Raw genomic sequence first — 16,569 nt, 5'->3', positions numbered from 1 at the left:
CGCTATAAACTACGTCTACATACATCCGCACGTTGTTCATATTAAAAAATCTCTAAAAAACTTATGTTTAAAAACGGATGGATGGAGTACACGTTTAGAGAAAGTAACGGGTTTTGGACGGAACCACATACGAATAAAACGAGTGAATTATACTCTAAACTACATCTACATACATCCGCAGGTGATTTGTATTAAATTTTTTAAAAAGACTTGTATTTAGAAACGGATGGATGGAGTACACGCTTAAAAAAAGTAATGGGTTTTGTAATCAGCTCGCCGAGGTAGACGACAAGCGAGGGTGGGAGATAAGGATGAGGGCAGCCGCACGTGCCCTGCGGCTCGACAGATGGACCCAACTGAAATTTAATGGAAGCATCCATGCCAACAAACAGGAGAGTGTGATAAAGCCACTCGTAGAGCAGAGGCGCCACAGAGCAGAGCAGAGCGGAGGAGCAGAAGCAAAGGAAAGAAGAGCGAGGAGGGAGGGGAAGCACGGCGTATTCCATCCGCAGAGAATTCAGATCAAAGCGAAGGTTTCCATCCCTCTCCCCTCTCTGACGCAGACGTCGTAGGCCTCTTTTTCTTATCTGATATTTCAGTGATCTAGACGCTCTTGTAGTATTTCTTTACGGGGGGAGTATAATAATTTTATATGCGCCGAGAGAGAAAGAAAGAAAAAAAAGGCCATCTTCTTCGTCTGCTCCATGCGTATGTGCGTACAGTAGGTTCGCCCCGCCCTCTCCTTTTATACCCCTCCTCTGTTTCGCTGCGGCTTTGGGTGGGAGGACAAGAAGAGAGCAGCAGCAGGAGTAGGAGGGCCAAGCAAATGCGCAGCGCTGGTGAGTCGTTTGGATCCGGGCGCTAGGGTTCCTCTTCCTCCTCCTCCTTCTCCTGGGTGTTGCGCTGGTTCTTGATTTTCGGCGGAGATGGCTCAGAGCAGCGCCAGCCAGCGGCCATGGACCGCAATTCTCCCTGCTCTTCTTGAACGGATCGTGCTCGAAATTCTCGAGCAGCCCTTAGAACGTCGCCGCGCGGAGAAACTAGGGCCGATTGGCTCGCTCCGCCGCAGCGGGGTTTTAGAAGGGGTGCAGTGCAGTTGTGGAGCCGGAAGCTCGATTTGGAGACGAACTGTTGAATTACGGGTGGGGGGTCAGTTCTTGATCTGGCTGCTTTCTTCCATCTGACGGGCAATGGCGTGGCGTCATCCGAGTTCCTCCGGGTTTCTTTTTCCCAGCGGGATAAGGACGGAACGGGCCAAAGGAAGCGGCGCCTTTTTCAGTCTGGCATCTAGAGCGGGTTTCACTGCAGCGTTCCTGCCTTTTCCTTCTCTTTTCTTTCACTGGTGTGCTTTTGTTGCCACTCCACAGCAAGAATGCTTTGGAATCTTTGAGCTGGTCTCGGCTCAAATGGTGTCCGCTAAACCTTGCAGTTGCAGCTCCCCTTGCTAGTTTTACTTCCCCAATGCTGTTTACAGAGTTGAGTTAAGCTTAGCACCAGTAGAAGCCAGCGTATTTTCTTTTAATGACCTGCTTCCTCGTTTGGAACTATAAGTTGTTCTAACTTTTTTTTTTCTGAATCGGATGTATATAGACGTGTTTTAGTGTGTTTGTTCACTCATTTTAGTCGGTTGGTAGTCCAGATTAAAATATTCAAAACATCTTATAACTCGGAACGGAGGTACTCCAGTATCTATGCTCTCTAGACCAGCGTTACTAACTGTGTGATACTCTTGTGTGTAATGCTGAGATTACTCATGCTGCTATGCCTTTTCTTTTTTCAGATTAATATCGTTGGAAGTTCAGTTTTGGTAATTAGTTTGGGAACCTTGGGCCACGTGTATTATTAGTTCACAAGAGATCATTTGCATCTGAATTTTGGATTTGTCGTTTTGGTGAGATGTTCATGTGCAGCAGTATGTTTTACTCGACCGTGGGTTGAAAGTGAGTTCCAGCTATTAACGCGCAATGGTGGAAATCCCTTCTTGCAAAATTTACCAGGAATGCCAAAGTAGAATGATTTAAAGCAATGGTAGATCTATCATGTCATGCGTATTAGCAAATTCAATTGGATTTTCTGTCACATCATATTATACAGCAAATCTATGCTTCCTCAGGTTGACGTGAAAGGCGTTTATGTTCATTTTTTTTAGGTGTTTTGATGTTGTGTGCAAACTCTTTTCTTTAAAACTATTTCCTTCTGGTCAAGCTCTACAAACACAGTAGTAGTTCTCTAACCATTTCCCCTGCAAGTTGGCAATTTGTCCTGTTATGCTATCTGAAAGTCCAAACATAGCTTGTAGAAGGATGCCATATTAAAAAATGAACATGTTATCTACTTGCTTTTCCAGTTTCCTCGATTGTCACTCCTCTGTGTTCTAGAAGGTAGCCCCATGTTGTAATATTCTACTGCAGGGTTATTTTAGACATTTGAGGTTATGCATGATATTTCTAATTCTATAGTCAGTTAATATAAAAGTGACAAAATAGCACTGCTAATGCATGTTTTAATATTGGTTGATGGAGGTTATCTTTCACTGCCAATTGTCAATTGTGACATCCCAGTTAATAAGGAAAGCGATGCTATGATGGTGATATGCACTATATAGGATAACAGGGTGTATGGGATTAGGTGATGATATTGTATAGGATTGATCACATGCCTCTGTTCACCATTTTGGCACCTTTCTGGCTGAAGCTATTAGAGATTATCTCTCTTTTTCAACATGAAACTATTAGGAACTTGAGAACTGTTTCCATGATTGAACTTTGAAGTTTTCTTAAGTTCTGATGTTCTGTACATGATATTTTGCAGGATAGATTTTATTTTGCTTTTCAACATTTTGGTGCCTTGCTGAAAGCTAGATAATGTCACTATGTTGCAGTTTTCTTAAATTCTGATGTTCTGTGCACGAGTTGGATCACTTCTGCTAGACCTCTTTGTTGATAATATATTGGTGTTTTTTGTGCAGGATTATTTGGTGTAGTAATAACTCGATAGAGTTCTAGGCTGAAGCAAACAATGGAGAGGGAAATGGCTGCCTCATATGAGCCAAAACTGAACAGTGAAATAAGGATTTTTGAGAGTTCAGATGAGATACTGACAGATCTAGCTGAGTATATCTCCCAAGTTTCAGAAATCTCTGTTAAAGAAAGGGGATACTTCGCTATTGCCCTATCTGGAGGGCCCCTTGTCAGTTTTTTGAGGTAATGAATTTTCCTATTCTTTGTTAGCTAATATGCTATATTTGTTTCTGCGCAAGAAATTTCATACAGTTCGGATTATTGCATCTGAAGTTTTTTTATTTATTTATGAAAAGCAAACTTTGTGAAGCGCCATACATCAAGACCCTGGATTGGTCTAAATGGTACATATTCTGGTCTGACGAACGTGCTGTAGCAAAGAACCATGCAGACAGTAACTATAAGTTAACAAAAGAAGGATTTCTATCAAAGGTATGTGGACTTTAGGAGAAATTTCGCAGTGCAACCTAGAGCATATATTAGTTTCTGGATATTTGTTGCTCGAGTTTCATTCTACATTATGCTTACGAGATGATATTTATACCTTGCATGAGGTCCATCATACATACTACTTTTCTTCAGTATATCAAGTCAAATAGCCAGTAGCAGTTGGGTCATTCAGGTTTTCCTTTTCCTTTTCTGTACTATATATGGTGTTAGGTTACAATTTGTGTATCAGCTATGAGGGAAAAGAGCTGAAGTGGTATTTTGAAACTGTTACACTGTAGATATCTCAAATCAAGTGCTATATGCAATGGAGTATCATTATTGGTGCCCACTGTTTTTGTCCACTGTTAATAGATTATCCTGCCTGCCAATCCAATTGTTTATACGATGGATCTATGGCTTCATACTATTATTGTTCGCCGAATGTTCCGAGTATTTGGTGCTTGAGTGTCCAACTTGTTGGCCTTTTTGGAGTTAATTTCAGTAGTCAAAAGTGTGTTTGCAAAAATAAATCAGTAGTAAGGACCAACCGATGGGCTGCAATTATATATTGATAATCAAATATTTCATGTTCCCTATTACAATAAAAAAAGTTTAAAGAATGACCAGGTTTAGAGTTGGAAAATATAACGCGCCTTGGCTCAGAGTTGTATTGCAGTCTCATGTCTTTTTTCTCATTTGGCATATAGTACATTTTACTTGCCCGAATACTGTTCGTTGTGCTTTCATACTGGTATTTTAACATGGTGAAAGACACAAATATGCAATATTATTATTATGTAAGTTAAGAATGTCACCTTTCTGTAGATTCTGCATATTAGATACTGGTGGTTGTTCTGGTAGCTTGTGAGTCAGGTAGGCCATTTTGCTATACCATTTCCTGGTAGTCTGCTATGTTCAGTTTGTTCGGTATCATTTGGCAACCATGGGAACCAGATTAAGACTTCCTAACAGCTACTTCAGTAGTTCCAACTTCCAACTACTCTTGCAACCCCCACCACCAACCACACCCTTCCCTATCTTCTCTCAGGGTCATCTCCAGCCATTATTGTCGGACTAAGAGCTTATCCAAATGAGTACTCTTGATTGGAACATGATGATTGCCTCTGGCACACCTGTCTTAAGTTGCACCAACCACATGATTTATGTAGTTGAAGGAGTTTAAGGCAAAGTCTGGATATCCTTTTCCCCTGCATACCAGTGCCCTTGCCATTTCATGTTACATAGATTCCATGATTTCACTTTATTTGGTTTATTATCTTGCACCAACAAGCAAAAAATCGCTTGTTTTCACCAAGTTAACCATCTGTTGTATCTAAATTTTTTCTAGGTACCTATTATGAGTGGCCATGTCTACTCCATAAACGACAGCGCCACGGTGGAGGACGCGGCGACGGACTACGAATTTGTCATCAGGCAGCTGGTCAAGATCCGCACTATAGGAGTCTCGGAGAGCACCGACTGCCCCAAGTTTGATCTCATCCTCCTCAGCATGGGCTCTGACGGACATGTGGCGTCATTGTTCCCTAACCACCAAGCCCTGGAGCTGAAGGACGACTGGGTGACCTACATCACGGACTCCCCGCAGCCTCCACCCGAGAGAATCACCTTCACCCTCCCTGTGATAAACTCGGCGTCAAACATCGCGATCCTGGCGATGGGCGTCGACAAGGCAAACGCGGTGCATTCAGCCGTTTCTGACAGCAGCGACGGCCCAGACGCCCCTGCATCCCTGCCCGCTAGGATGGTCCAGCCAACGGACGGGAAGCTGGTGTGGTTTCTGGACAAGGCGGCCGCCTCATCACTCGAGGCGCTGTGCGACGATGCCTACCAGCAGCAGCATCGTGAGTACTAGCTAGCTGAGAGCAAAGCGTAGATTCCTTTGCTGTGTAAAATGAAGTTGTGTAAGTACTTAGGTGGGTGGATCATATGATGGAACAATGTTTGCTTGGTTCGACGCCTTTAGTCCTCTTCGTGTTAGTCCGATGGATGGTTCGTTCCGGGAAAATCGGAAGCGCCGTCAGTTTTGGCAGACGACGGAGATGGTTTTGTGCGGCGTTGATGTTTATGCGGGCGTTGTGGCCTCAGAGTTGAGAACATTTAAGACCTGAATTGTGGCCAGTTTTTATGGTATTGTGAACTCCATTCTGTCTAGCTAAGATTAGATTATTTTGCCGGCATGTGTTTTCTTGTGCGTAGCTGATCCTGTCTGTTGTTTGAAGCGCTGCCTGGAACCCAGAGCTATAGATTCGTCTGGTTTTACCTGATGTGGGTTCAGTGTTTTTCTGCCGTGATATTTCTTGTGATTTCTTGTGTTTGCGAGATGGAATTTGGTTCGACGTAATTTTGCTGAATTGCTTCCCAAAAGGTTCTGAAATTTCATTCTTGAAATAGGTGGCTGTACAAGCATGTGCATTGCCATCATCCGCACCGTTTTTTGCCACTTTGCATACTTGTCTCATATCAGCCTGGTTGAGATAATACAGGCAAAAAACCAACATCAACATGTTGATTGGTTGCCTGCATACTCTTAAACACTTTGATGCAGCTATTTTTGTAGCCGCCACTTGTCCATCACATGCTTCCCATAAACTGTAAACCCTCGGAACTCTCCCTCGGAACATCACATACCACTTGTCCTAATATGGCAGAAGAGCAAATAATTCAAGCAGCAAGCAATGGAGCACACTAGACATGAAATATAAGTAAGCATGCATGATCATACAGCACAACAAGTTCATCCTACCACTACCAAGGTGCCATCCTACCATCAAATCCAAAAGACGGTGTTATCCTACTATCGCTAATTGGTCATCGGCGTGAGGGTTATTATACTACCTCATAGAAAATATACAGGCCAACATCTAAAGTTTATCAATCCCTAACTACCATAAAATGTACATCGTCATCGCCATCGCTGTCGAGGATCATGCACGTCGTCACCGCCTATTTGCTACATAGCGCACAACCCTCTTCGGCACTGCGTAGCAAATGGGATGGCCCATGCAGGTTTTATTTTTTATGAAAATATTTCAACCATGGTTTTGTGAAGCTTTTAGAAGCTTCCGTACATTTTAGGTAGCTAGGGATTGATAAACTCTTAATGTTGGCCTGTATATTTTCTATGAGGTAGTATAGTAACCATCACGCCGATGACGAATTGGCGGTAGTAGGATGACACCATCTTTTGGATTTGATGGTAGGATGACACCATAGTAGTGGTAGGATGAACTTGTTGTGTTGTATGATCATGCATGCTTACTTATATTTCATGTCTAGTGTGCTCCATTGCTTGCTGCTAGAATTGTTTGCTCTTCTGCCATATTAGGACAAGTGGTATGTAGTGTTCTGAGGGAGAGTTTCGAGGATTTGCATTTTATGAGAAGCATGCGATGGACAAATGGCAGGCTACAAAAATAGCTGCATCAGAGTGTTTAAGAGTATGCAGGCAACCAATCAACATGCATCTTTTTTGCCTATATTATCTCAACCAGGCTGACCTGGGACAAGTATGCATGATAAAAAAAACGATGCGGATAATGGCAATTCACATGCTTGTACAGCCACCTATTTCAAGAATGAAATTCCAGAACCTTTTGGGCAGCAATTCACCAAAATTACATCGAACCAAACTCCATCTGGCAAACAGAAGAAATCACGAGAAATATCCCGACAGAAAAACAAATAACCCACATCAAGTAAAACCAGACGAATCTATGGCTCTGGTTCTAGGTGGTGCTCCAAACAACGCACAGGATCAGCTACATACAAAGAAAAACCTGCCTGCAGAAGAATCTAACCTTAGCTAGATAGAATGGGGTTCACAGTACCATACAAACTGGCCACAATTCAGGTCTCAATGTTCTCATCTCCGAGGCCACGACGCGCGCATAAACATCAATGCCGCACGAAACCATCTACGCCGTCTGCCAAAACTGACGGCGCTTCCGATTTCATGGAACAAACCATGCGTCGGACTAACACGAAGAGGACTAAAGGCGTCGAACGAAGCAAACCTTCTCCCATCATATGATCCACCCACCTAAGTACCTACACGCCTTCATTTCTCACAGCAAAGGAATCTCCGCTTTGTTCTCAGTTAGCTTAGTACGCACGATGCTGCTGCTCGTAAGCACCGTCAGACAGCGCCTCGAGTGATGAGGTTGCTGCCTTGTCCAGAAACCACACCGGCTTCCCGTGCGTTGGCTGGACCATCGTGGCACGCAGGGACACGGGGGCGTCTGGACCGTCGCTGCTGTCAGACACGGCCAAATGCACGGCGTTTGCCTTGCCGACGCCCGTCGCTAGGATCGCTATGTTTGATGCCGAGTTTGTTACAGGGAGGGTGAAGGTGATTCTCTCGGGTGGAGGCTGCGGGGAGTCCGTGATGTAGGTGACCCAGTCGTCTTTCAGCTCGAGGGCTTGGTGGTTAGGGAACAATGAGGCCACATGTCCGTCGGAGGCCATGCTGAGGAGGATGAGATCAAACTTGGGGCAGTCGGTGCTCTCTGAGACTCCTATAGTGCGGATCTTGACCAGCTGCCTGATGACAAATTCGTAGTCCGTCGCTGCGTCCTCCACCGTGGCGCTGTTCCCCGGCGCCCACGGAGGCGCCACACAATGCACACGGCGAGGCGATGGCGTGGCCACTGCGTCACGCGGCAGCCCTCGGACCGATGATGCTCCTGGCGCGACCACGACTATCGGGCTCGGAACAAATTAAGGCGGCACCACGAGAGGCACAGGGCGGGGTTGCAGCTCCTCATCTCCCGGCCCTGGCGCGGCAACCCCAGCGCGCGACGCATCCCGGCGGTGGCCAATGGCTGACTCCACACGCGGAAAAGAAAATAACGCCGACAACGGCGAATCAGCAAGATGAAGAAGACACGCAACTGCTGTGCCCAGCGAAGTTGTCTCACCATGCTCCTAGTGCTTCGAACCGCCGCGAAACAAGCAACACCCTCAGGAAGGGAAGCGATAGCGACAATGCTGCTGCCCAGTCAAGTCCTGGGGTTTCCCCCGATACGACGAGGGAGTTGGGTGGGCGTAAAAACCGACACCCTTCAGTAAGGGATGATGGCGCCCGAAGGCGTCCCCGCGTCGGCGTCGAACCTCACACGGATTTCTCCCTACCCTCATCCCGCCCTCAGACGCTTCGAAGCCCTTCCCCCCACACACCATCAACCAGCATGCGCCACCGCCTTGTCATCGTCACTACCAGAAACTTGACCTTTCCTGTGAGTGGCTTAATTTTCCTGTGAGGCCCGAAGCTCCCCACAGGAATTCGAATATTCCTGGCGGGCAAAATTTGACCCTCACGAAAATTTGCCTCCTCTCAGGAAAATATGCTTTCCTGTGAGTTGTACAGCCCACGGGAAAATGTTTTAGGCCCAGCCCACCATTACGCAACAGCGAAATAGCTCATTGGCGCCAGCTCGCCCGATTTTTCCCCCTCAAACGAAACTTCCGCGCCAATTTCTATTTTCCTGTGTGATATGGGCCTACAGGGAAGCAGCCCAGCTTCTCCTCTCCTCGTCTCGTCTCTCTACCTCCATGGCCGCCGCCTCCACCCCAGCCGCACTCCATCTTCCTGGCCAGATCCGCCGCCCTCCTCCACAAATAACTCGTTCTAGCGCCGCCCGCCTCCGACCTCCACTACCGCCCATATCTCATCTCGTCCACATCCGTCCGCCACGCCCATCCGTCTCCCGTATCCCGTCCTGACATCCTCTACCGCCGTTCTGCCTTCACTAGCGTCCGCCGCCGCATCCCACCTCCCTCGGCTCACACCCTCCACCGCACTCAAATAGGGTCGTCCGCTACGCGTTGCCGGCGCCTCGTGCTTCCTACTGCAGACCTGGGGAGTCTGGTCGCAAATCCAGCAAACCGCCGCCTCCTCTTCCGATGTGACAGCAGCAGTCTCCTCCTCCTCCTTTTCTCCAAGACCGTGGTAAGTCTCAACTAGGATCTTGAGTTGTTCACCCACGAAAAAAAAAAACTGAAGTTGTTCATACAAATTATGTATAAGAATAATGGTCTCGGGACAACAGGATCTCGATTTTCTTTTTTCTTGGTTAAGTGACCAACAGATTTGCTATTTGAGTGACAAATAAGCGCCATTTGCATTTGTTTGTAGTGTGTTGATTTATTTAGTTTTCATTTTCAATAAAGAGCTTTGTTCTTTCTCCTATCTAGAAAATTTTAGGAGCTACTTTTAGGTGTGCTATTAGCACTTCCATTTGTTGATGTCATTGAAAAACTGAAAAGGTTCTTCTCCATATAATTTGTTCCGTTACTTGCTATGTGCTTTCAGGAACTCTCTGAGAATTAAGAAACTCTCTTGGTCGCTCGGAACTCTGCACCTCTTCTCTACCGTACAGCTTGTCCATAGTGAGAGAAACCTTAAGATCCAAGTGAAGAAAAGAAAGGTACATGCTTTCTGAACTGATTTCTCGCATACAAATGTCAGTGCTAGTGTTTATATTGGCTTGATAGTGTATTGTATTTGACCCAGGCTTACGCTACAACATGTAGCTTGGTCACTTGCTTTTTCTGTGTTCTTTCTCCTATTGCATCAATGAATAGCCGGCAATTTTTCTCGGTTCACTGGTGATGAGGTCTGGATATTTTCTCAGTGTTGGGTATGTGCATTTGATCATGACTTCATGATTGAATTACAGTTTAATGTCCTGATGGTGTTTGATGTTAATCCTATTATGTTTACAGTCAGAAGTTATTTGTATATACTATTGGCACATCGGATCTAATATCCAAACATAATCATGCAGGATGACCGCCTCACTTCACTACACCAGATTCCATTGCAAGGCTGATGGTAACTCAATTGGTAATGGTATCATCTCCCAAAGTACCAAATGTTCATGGTAATGATAAATATGCTTTACTATAAGTATAATCCATGCGTAAATTCAAATAAATATATTTTGCTATATAATCCATGATAAAATGCATTCTTGGCAGATGCTTTTTGAGGATCTCACTACAATTTATCTTTAGTGGCTGCAACATGCTTTCACTTATAACTATCTGTTTGCACTTGTAGGAATATACTTTGGACCTGAGAAGGCCACCATAATAAACACATAGCTGTGATGAAATCGGGTATGAAAGACCTCGACGAAAGTGGCAATAATGGTGCAATCAGTAGCCAGAAAGCACAAAAGCGCCTTGTATGTTCCGTCTCTTTCCCCTTTTTTGTGTTAGCTTGTACATCCTATGCTTGCTGATTCTCTGGTTGCTAGTGAAACTTTACTTTTGTTGAATGCCTACTTCTAGTGAAACTTATTGCTAGTAAAACCTCTTGCTTGTGAATTGCCCTATAAAATAGGAACCTTGCATCTGTCCACACAATATTCTACTGTAACCTTTTGCTCGTCCCTTTGGTACTTAGGCAAGTTAGATGTGACTATCATTTATAGCATCCTTTCTTTAAGTTTTGATTAGCTAGAGCTTGTCTTGTTGGTTCAAGCTAGAAGTATTTCTAGTTGTTTCTTTTGTATGAACATGTATCAGCGTGCTAAGTAAGTTGCAGATCTGTTTTTCCTTTTTATATCATGGTTAGGAATTTGTAATTCTTTTGCTGTAAGTTATCCTTTTAATTTAGTGGTTTTTCAGCAAGCTCGACCATGTTTCTTTTCTGCTGATAGTACACCTTGTATATCTTACTATGTTTGTTGGTGTACGCGATTATGAGATCTTACGAATTTTAGATAATGATTTATGAAACCTGGAGCACAACAGAAGGCAGAGATGTAAACAGAACTAAGTGCGGCTTGCTACTATTGAAATTAATTGTAATATTGCAAATCTGGTTACTTTGGAAGCAAGACCTGATAGCTTCATAAACCTGTTATAAAATGGTTGGAGATTACTGAAATAGCTTCAAATCATGTATTCTTATGTGCCTGTTCTCATTAATGTTGTGTATGACTTTGTAGGTAAACACGGATTCATCTCATGTTAGTTCAGAGGATGGCCCTATCGACCATGATGTCGGCCATTGCAACAATGAAAGCGGCAATGATGAGGAGAACATTGGTGGTAAAGATAACAATTGTGGCTTCAATCCTGATGGTGTCTCCCGAGGAGGATCTCACTAGTCACTTGCATGGCAATTGATGATTAATGGTCTTTATGGTATTTTGGATATGTGTGTAGTAGTACCATATGCTCCGGGCCAAACTTAGCAGCTTATCCTTTTGTTGCTTTCACTTTTCTAAAGTGATGTCCCAGATCATTAACCTAGGAGGCTTTCTATCCATGTAGTTTGATATCACTGCAGTGTTTTGTGCACTGTGATGGATATGATAATTAGAGTGTTGGTGGCCAGTATGTATGTAGCACTGTTGTATGCAACTCTTGGTCAAGTCTATATATGGACTCAACTTTATGTGACGTCTATAGATTGTTTTTTTGGATGCTTGGCTGCCATTGATATATGATATGGACAATTTTCCTAGTATCTATTTACCAGAAATTATACTGATTAAATGCATGGTTAATCGCAATAAATGAAATATTGTTTTCCTGGTGTCCTTTTCCTGACGGGAACCATCATAATAAGCTGATTTCTAAACTTGACGGATCTAAGTTTTTCTTGGGCGTGGCCGACAGGAAAATAATTCATGTCGGTCTACAATCAGGCATTTGTCCATTTCCCTGTCATTTTATTCCTGTCGGTAATCGCCATTTTCCTGTGGGTTTTTTATCGTGGGGAAAAGTATGGTTTCTGGTAGTGCGTCAACGCCGTCCCACCGAAGCTAATACGCGATGCTTGAAAAAAAGGGACGCACCTTTGCTGGAAACCAGGAGCAGCAGCACAGTAGACACGCGGGAGGGACCGACCTCCACCACCGAGGCAGTAGCCGACCGGACGAAGCAGCAGAAGCATACCAGTCCCGCGGGCCTGCAGGTCTGACCAAGCCTCGGAGGGGCCTGTGAAGCCCCCGCCACCGCGATGCAGGAGGACCGAACCGGCCCGCCTATAACCCAGATGGGGCCCAAGGGCCTAGATCTGGGCCAGAGGCGATGCTTTGGACCAGCTCACTGGCCCGCCTATAACCCAGATGGGCCCAAGGGCCCAGATCTGGGCCGGGGGCGACGTGTCGGACCAGCTCACCGGCGGCCACTACCGAACCGGCCCGCCTATAACCCAGATGGGGCCCAAGGGCCCAGATCTGGGCCGGGGGCGACGTGTCGGAACAGCTCACCGGCGGCCACTACCGAACCGGCCTGCCTATAACCCAGATGGGCCCAAGGGCCCAGATCTGGGCCGGGGACGACGGGTCGGACCAGCTCACCGGCGGCCACTACCAAAGCGGCCCGCCTATAACCCAGATGGGGCCCAAGGGCCCAAATCTGGGCCGGGGGCGACGCGTCGGACCGGCTCACCGGCGGCCACTACCTCGCCGCCAAGGGGCAGCACCACCGCGGACAAGCCACCCGGGGATCGCTGGACCGCCTGCCGTCCGAGTAGCACCGCCATCCAGACTCACCCTCCAGTGGGAGGCCAGGACACGTGGGGAAGGGAGATCCCGGCGCCGCCGACACCGCCCGGGCGGCGGCAGGGAGGGGCGGGGGAGGATGGGCGCTAGGGGCACGGGCGAGCAGCGTCGCCTTGGTCGCCGCTTGCGGCGCAGGGAGGGGGAGGAAGGGGTCGGGAAGGGGGTAGGGGGCTGACGGCGACTGCGGACTCCGACCGCGGCGGCAGCGGCGGCTACGTGCTGGCTGGGGGAGCCGGCGGCGGCGCTAGGAACCCTAGTTGCGAGTTGTTTCCTTTTATGTTTTCTCTCTTTTTTCTTTTGGGCGCGGTTGTGTTGTTGGTACCCCAGTTGCTATATTAATATAACGGGGCGCAAGCCTGTTTCGGCCTCCACACGCGGAGGGGTTCTCCATTAACATAAGAACATTATTCCATTCGTAACTTTGCTTTATCACTTTGACATATTTCCAGTTTAGCCCTCAAATATTACTTTAACATGAATCGTGCCACTAAAAAAGAATCTGGCTCACACCCGAAGTGTTCCCCCTCCTCCTTATCAGCTACTCCCTCTATAAGCAAATACTCCCTCCTTTCCTAAATAAGTTTTTTTCTTTTTAGAGATTTCAATATGCACTACATGCGGCTCTAAAAAGACTTATATTTAGAAACGACATTTTAGATCACTACCTAATGATCTAAAACCATTATATATGTTTATAGGAGTATTATTTTGCATGTTCATCCAATACCAATAATACAATGGGCCAATGATCTGCATGTTAAGAATATAATAATAATTCAATGAAAGTATCCACATAACACCAACACTCACGCTTACAATTCCCCAATACTGGCAAAACATAACTGCCACCGCCACCCACTACACTCGCGATTGCAGTTTCCCAATAGTGGAAAAACATAAAATCATATAATCAACGACATGGCCCAGGAATAACAAATCCATATAATAAATAGATTCCACGTTGAAGAGTAACTGATGGTTCTGGAAAATATCTCATGTAATAAAAATCATTTTTGCTAGTAGTACAAAAAAAATTCCTTTAGAGAACACTGAATGTCACTTGGAACTCGGTAACCAGCAGCAGGAGAAATTCAGAAATAATTACTGCTACAGAATTGAATACTAACGAACTAATTACATCAGGATGCAAAAGGCGCAACTTCACTGCCATCGTACAGGTTTGAACTTGGTGTTCATCGTACAGGTTTGAACTCAGTACACCGAAGCAACACTCTATCCCTCGTGCTACAAGTTAAGCAACAGTAATTTGTCGGCCCTAGAGCGGAACAATTGGCTCGTACAAGCTGCATACCGAGAGTTGTTTACGAAGAGCGAGATTACAGTTACAGAGAACGATAGATTACAATATTTCAGTCACTTGCCTCAACTTACCCAGCATATCCTTCAGCCTTCACAAACTTACGGAGCCCATCAGATAAACCTCTTGCAAAGGCAAGTTGTGTTTGAACACGGACCTTCACAACCTCCATGGCTCCATAGAGCAGAGGGCAACATCGGAGATAGCCTCAGCTGAAGCAGAACCAGTCAGATAGATCAAAGTCCTGTGCAATACTGAAGAAACCCTTTGCCCCTTTGCTCTTTCAGGAAAAGTTACCAAATCCAGAAGTGATGCTCTTACAATTGGCTGGGTCAATCTAACAAAATAGGCAAGCGATATTTTCATTACTAGCTGGTTTCACAACAATGATAACACATAGCAGACCGACCAAGTGCGGTTACAAATCATGCAAAAAAAAAATGGATGCCATATTTTGTTGGCACTTGGTTGACAGAAACGACTACTTATGTAATAAATTTAAAGAATTATATGGACTAACTCTGGATGTTTGCAGAAGCCAGTCTGCAGTATCCTGTCCAACCAAATAGGAATATTCAATAGCAATTAACTAACATAACATCTGTGGAGGCTTGGTTGAGCCAGACCCTCATCCCGTCGATCGATCAGAGTGAAGAATAACTGGGTCACTAATAGAGTTTCTATATATATAATTGATCTTCTATTATTCTCAGGCAACAAGGGATGAGGCTACTGCAGCTTCCACTCCTAACCACTTCTACTGTGCCTCATAGAAATAGCTTTTCTTTGCTGATGTGATTTGGATTTTTGCTCAATGCAGCCATTTCCTGTGATTAAGTTCAGAAGATGGCGACAGCGGTTGGTCAAATTAGTTAGTTAATTTATTTCATATATATGCCTTGGAAAAAAAAACTATGTTCATAAATCATGCTGTATGAGCTTAGGATGCACCCAGTCATTATTCATTAGAATCAAGTAGTTTGTTTGTTCAGCAATCTAGCTGGAGGCATCAGATTTTACTTTTTGGAGTGTAGGTTACGTTGACCCATTGGTGTTGCTGTATTGTGAATCTAGGTGCTTGGGGTAAATGAATTTCTTTATGCTGCGGAGCTGAAAAAGGCACTTTGATAGTTTGGCACTAGCAGTAGCCATGCAATGGGTCAAGGAGAGATTGTATTTAAAACTTTGATAGTTCTGACGAATTGTGAAATACTGAACCTGCAAGGTGTTTTACTGTGGTTGCAGCTTTTAATGGTTATCTTGCAGGTGATGTAGCAACTATAAACAAGGAAATAACATGTACCTGTGTGGTTGTTGTTCTCTCTGTTCATCAGCCTCTGCTGCGGTTGAGGTACATTCTTTTTTTTGACTGTACACAGTAGGGAAAATCCCCACTGCAATTTTTATAAAATAAATAAAAGGCCCAAAGGGCAGGTCTTACAGGCTTGAGGTAAGCCAACAGAACAAAAAAAGAACCTAAAATAAAATAAAATAAAAGCTATCTAAAAAGGCCAAACAGAGAGAAGTAAAAGAAAAGAAAAGAAAAAACCGAGAAAATTACAATACAGAGTCCAGCCATGATTGATACAAAGTGGAGTACTTCTTCTTCATTCTGAATTTTAACAAATTGAGCTCCATGAAGTAGGTGTCTTTCCAACTTTGAAATGAAGGGGGGATTTGTTGGAATATCCAGTTGTTTCTAGTTATCCAGATGGCCCAAGAAGCCAAAATAATAAATGTCCATAGCAAAAGGCAAGGCCAAAGTCTGCTTCATATCTTCAACGGTCTGTAAGACTGACAGAGCTACATTTCTGTTGGGGCAAACAAAGTTCCAACAAAAAGCAGCAAAAGGGCATCCCCAGAGTAGGTGAAATAAGGTTTCTTCCTGTTGACAATTCATCACAGCACAGTTGTATGTGTCCAAATGAAATGTTTTTCTTCTAAGTAGGTTTCTTGTGTTTACTCTATCATGAAGCACCATCCAAAAAAAACTTTGTGCTTGGGTTGACATGATGTGTTCCAAACCCACTGGAAGTGAGGTGGTAGAATTTTAACTCCAATCATGCAGGTATATGCTTTTGAAGAAGAGAAATTAGCAGACCCCCATAAATAGCTCCAGGTGTCATTACAATCCTCCCTGTATTCAGATGATCTAACCTCCTCACAGATGATCCCAAGTTGCTGGAATTCCTCATAAGCTTGTGTAGACAGGGGGAGGTGAAACAGGTCTTCCAAATATTCCAAGTTGATAGCTTCCTAA

The 16,569-nt window shown here is 44.8% G+C and overlaps 2 protein-coding genes and 1 long non-coding RNA gene across 6 annotated transcripts; 2 read left to right on the top strand and 1 right to left on the bottom strand.

Annotated features, from left to right (window-relative positions):
• Positions 1–336: 336 nt before the first annotated feature.
• On the top strand, positions 337–5,647 carry LOC109786375 (probable 6-phosphogluconolactonase 2). Of its 3 annotated transcripts, none has more exons than XM_020344955.4 (4): positions 337–533; positions 2,969–3,203; positions 3,317–3,452; positions 4,798–5,647. In XM_020344955.4, exons 2-4 carry the CDS (start codon positions 3,019–3,021, stop codon positions 5,320–5,322), a joined length of 846 nt encoding a protein of 281 aa, XP_020200544.1. In that variant the 5' UTR covers positions 337–533; positions 2,969–3,018; the 3' UTR covers positions 5,323–5,647. The 3 variants fall into 3 exon arrangements, with proteins under 3 accessions (XP_020200544.1, XP_020200539.1, XP_020200549.1); XM_020344950.4 differs by lacking the exon at positions 337–533 and adding an exon at positions 577–839; XM_020344960.4 differs by lacking the exon at positions 337–533 and adding an exon at positions 1,761–1,940.
• Positions 5,648–7,446: 1,799 nt separating this feature from the next.
• On the bottom strand, positions 7,447–8,676 carry LOC109786296 (probable 6-phosphogluconolactonase 2). Its single transcript, XM_073506934.1, has 2 exons — positions 8,646–8,676; positions 7,447–8,167 (listed from the first exon to the last, which is right to left on the bottom strand). The coding sequence occupies exons 1-2, from the start codon at positions 8,674–8,676 to the stop codon at positions 7,572–7,574; spliced, it is 627 nt and encodes a 208-aa protein (XP_073363035.1). The 3' UTR covers positions 7,447–7,571.
• A 330-nt stretch (positions 8,677–9,006) lies between these two features.
• LOC141041578 (uncharacterized) lies at positions 9,007–11,882 on the top strand. Of its 2 annotated transcripts, XR_012202074.1 has the most exons (6): positions 9,007–9,417; positions 9,781–9,895; positions 9,982–10,108; positions 10,256–10,351; positions 10,531–10,657; positions 11,426–11,882. It is a non-coding gene; the product is annotated as an uncharacterized lncRNA (long non-coding RNA). The 2 variants fall into 2 exon arrangements; XR_012202076.1 differs by lacking the exon at positions 9,982–10,108 and having other exon boundaries at positions 9,139–9,417; positions 11,426–11,713.
• Positions 11,883–16,569: the final 4,687 nt, after the last annotated feature.

The sequence above is a fragment of the Aegilops tauschii genome, chromosome 2 (genome assembly GCF_002575655.3).
Source record: "Aegilops tauschii subsp. strangulata cultivar AL8/78 chromosome 2, Aet v6.0, whole genome shotgun sequence".
Taxonomy (NCBI): Eukaryota; Viridiplantae; Streptophyta; class Magnoliopsida; order Poales; family Poaceae; genus Aegilops; species Aegilops tauschii.
Note: the sequence above shows the minus strand (reverse complement) of the source record. Positions and strands in the feature narration are given on the sequence as shown.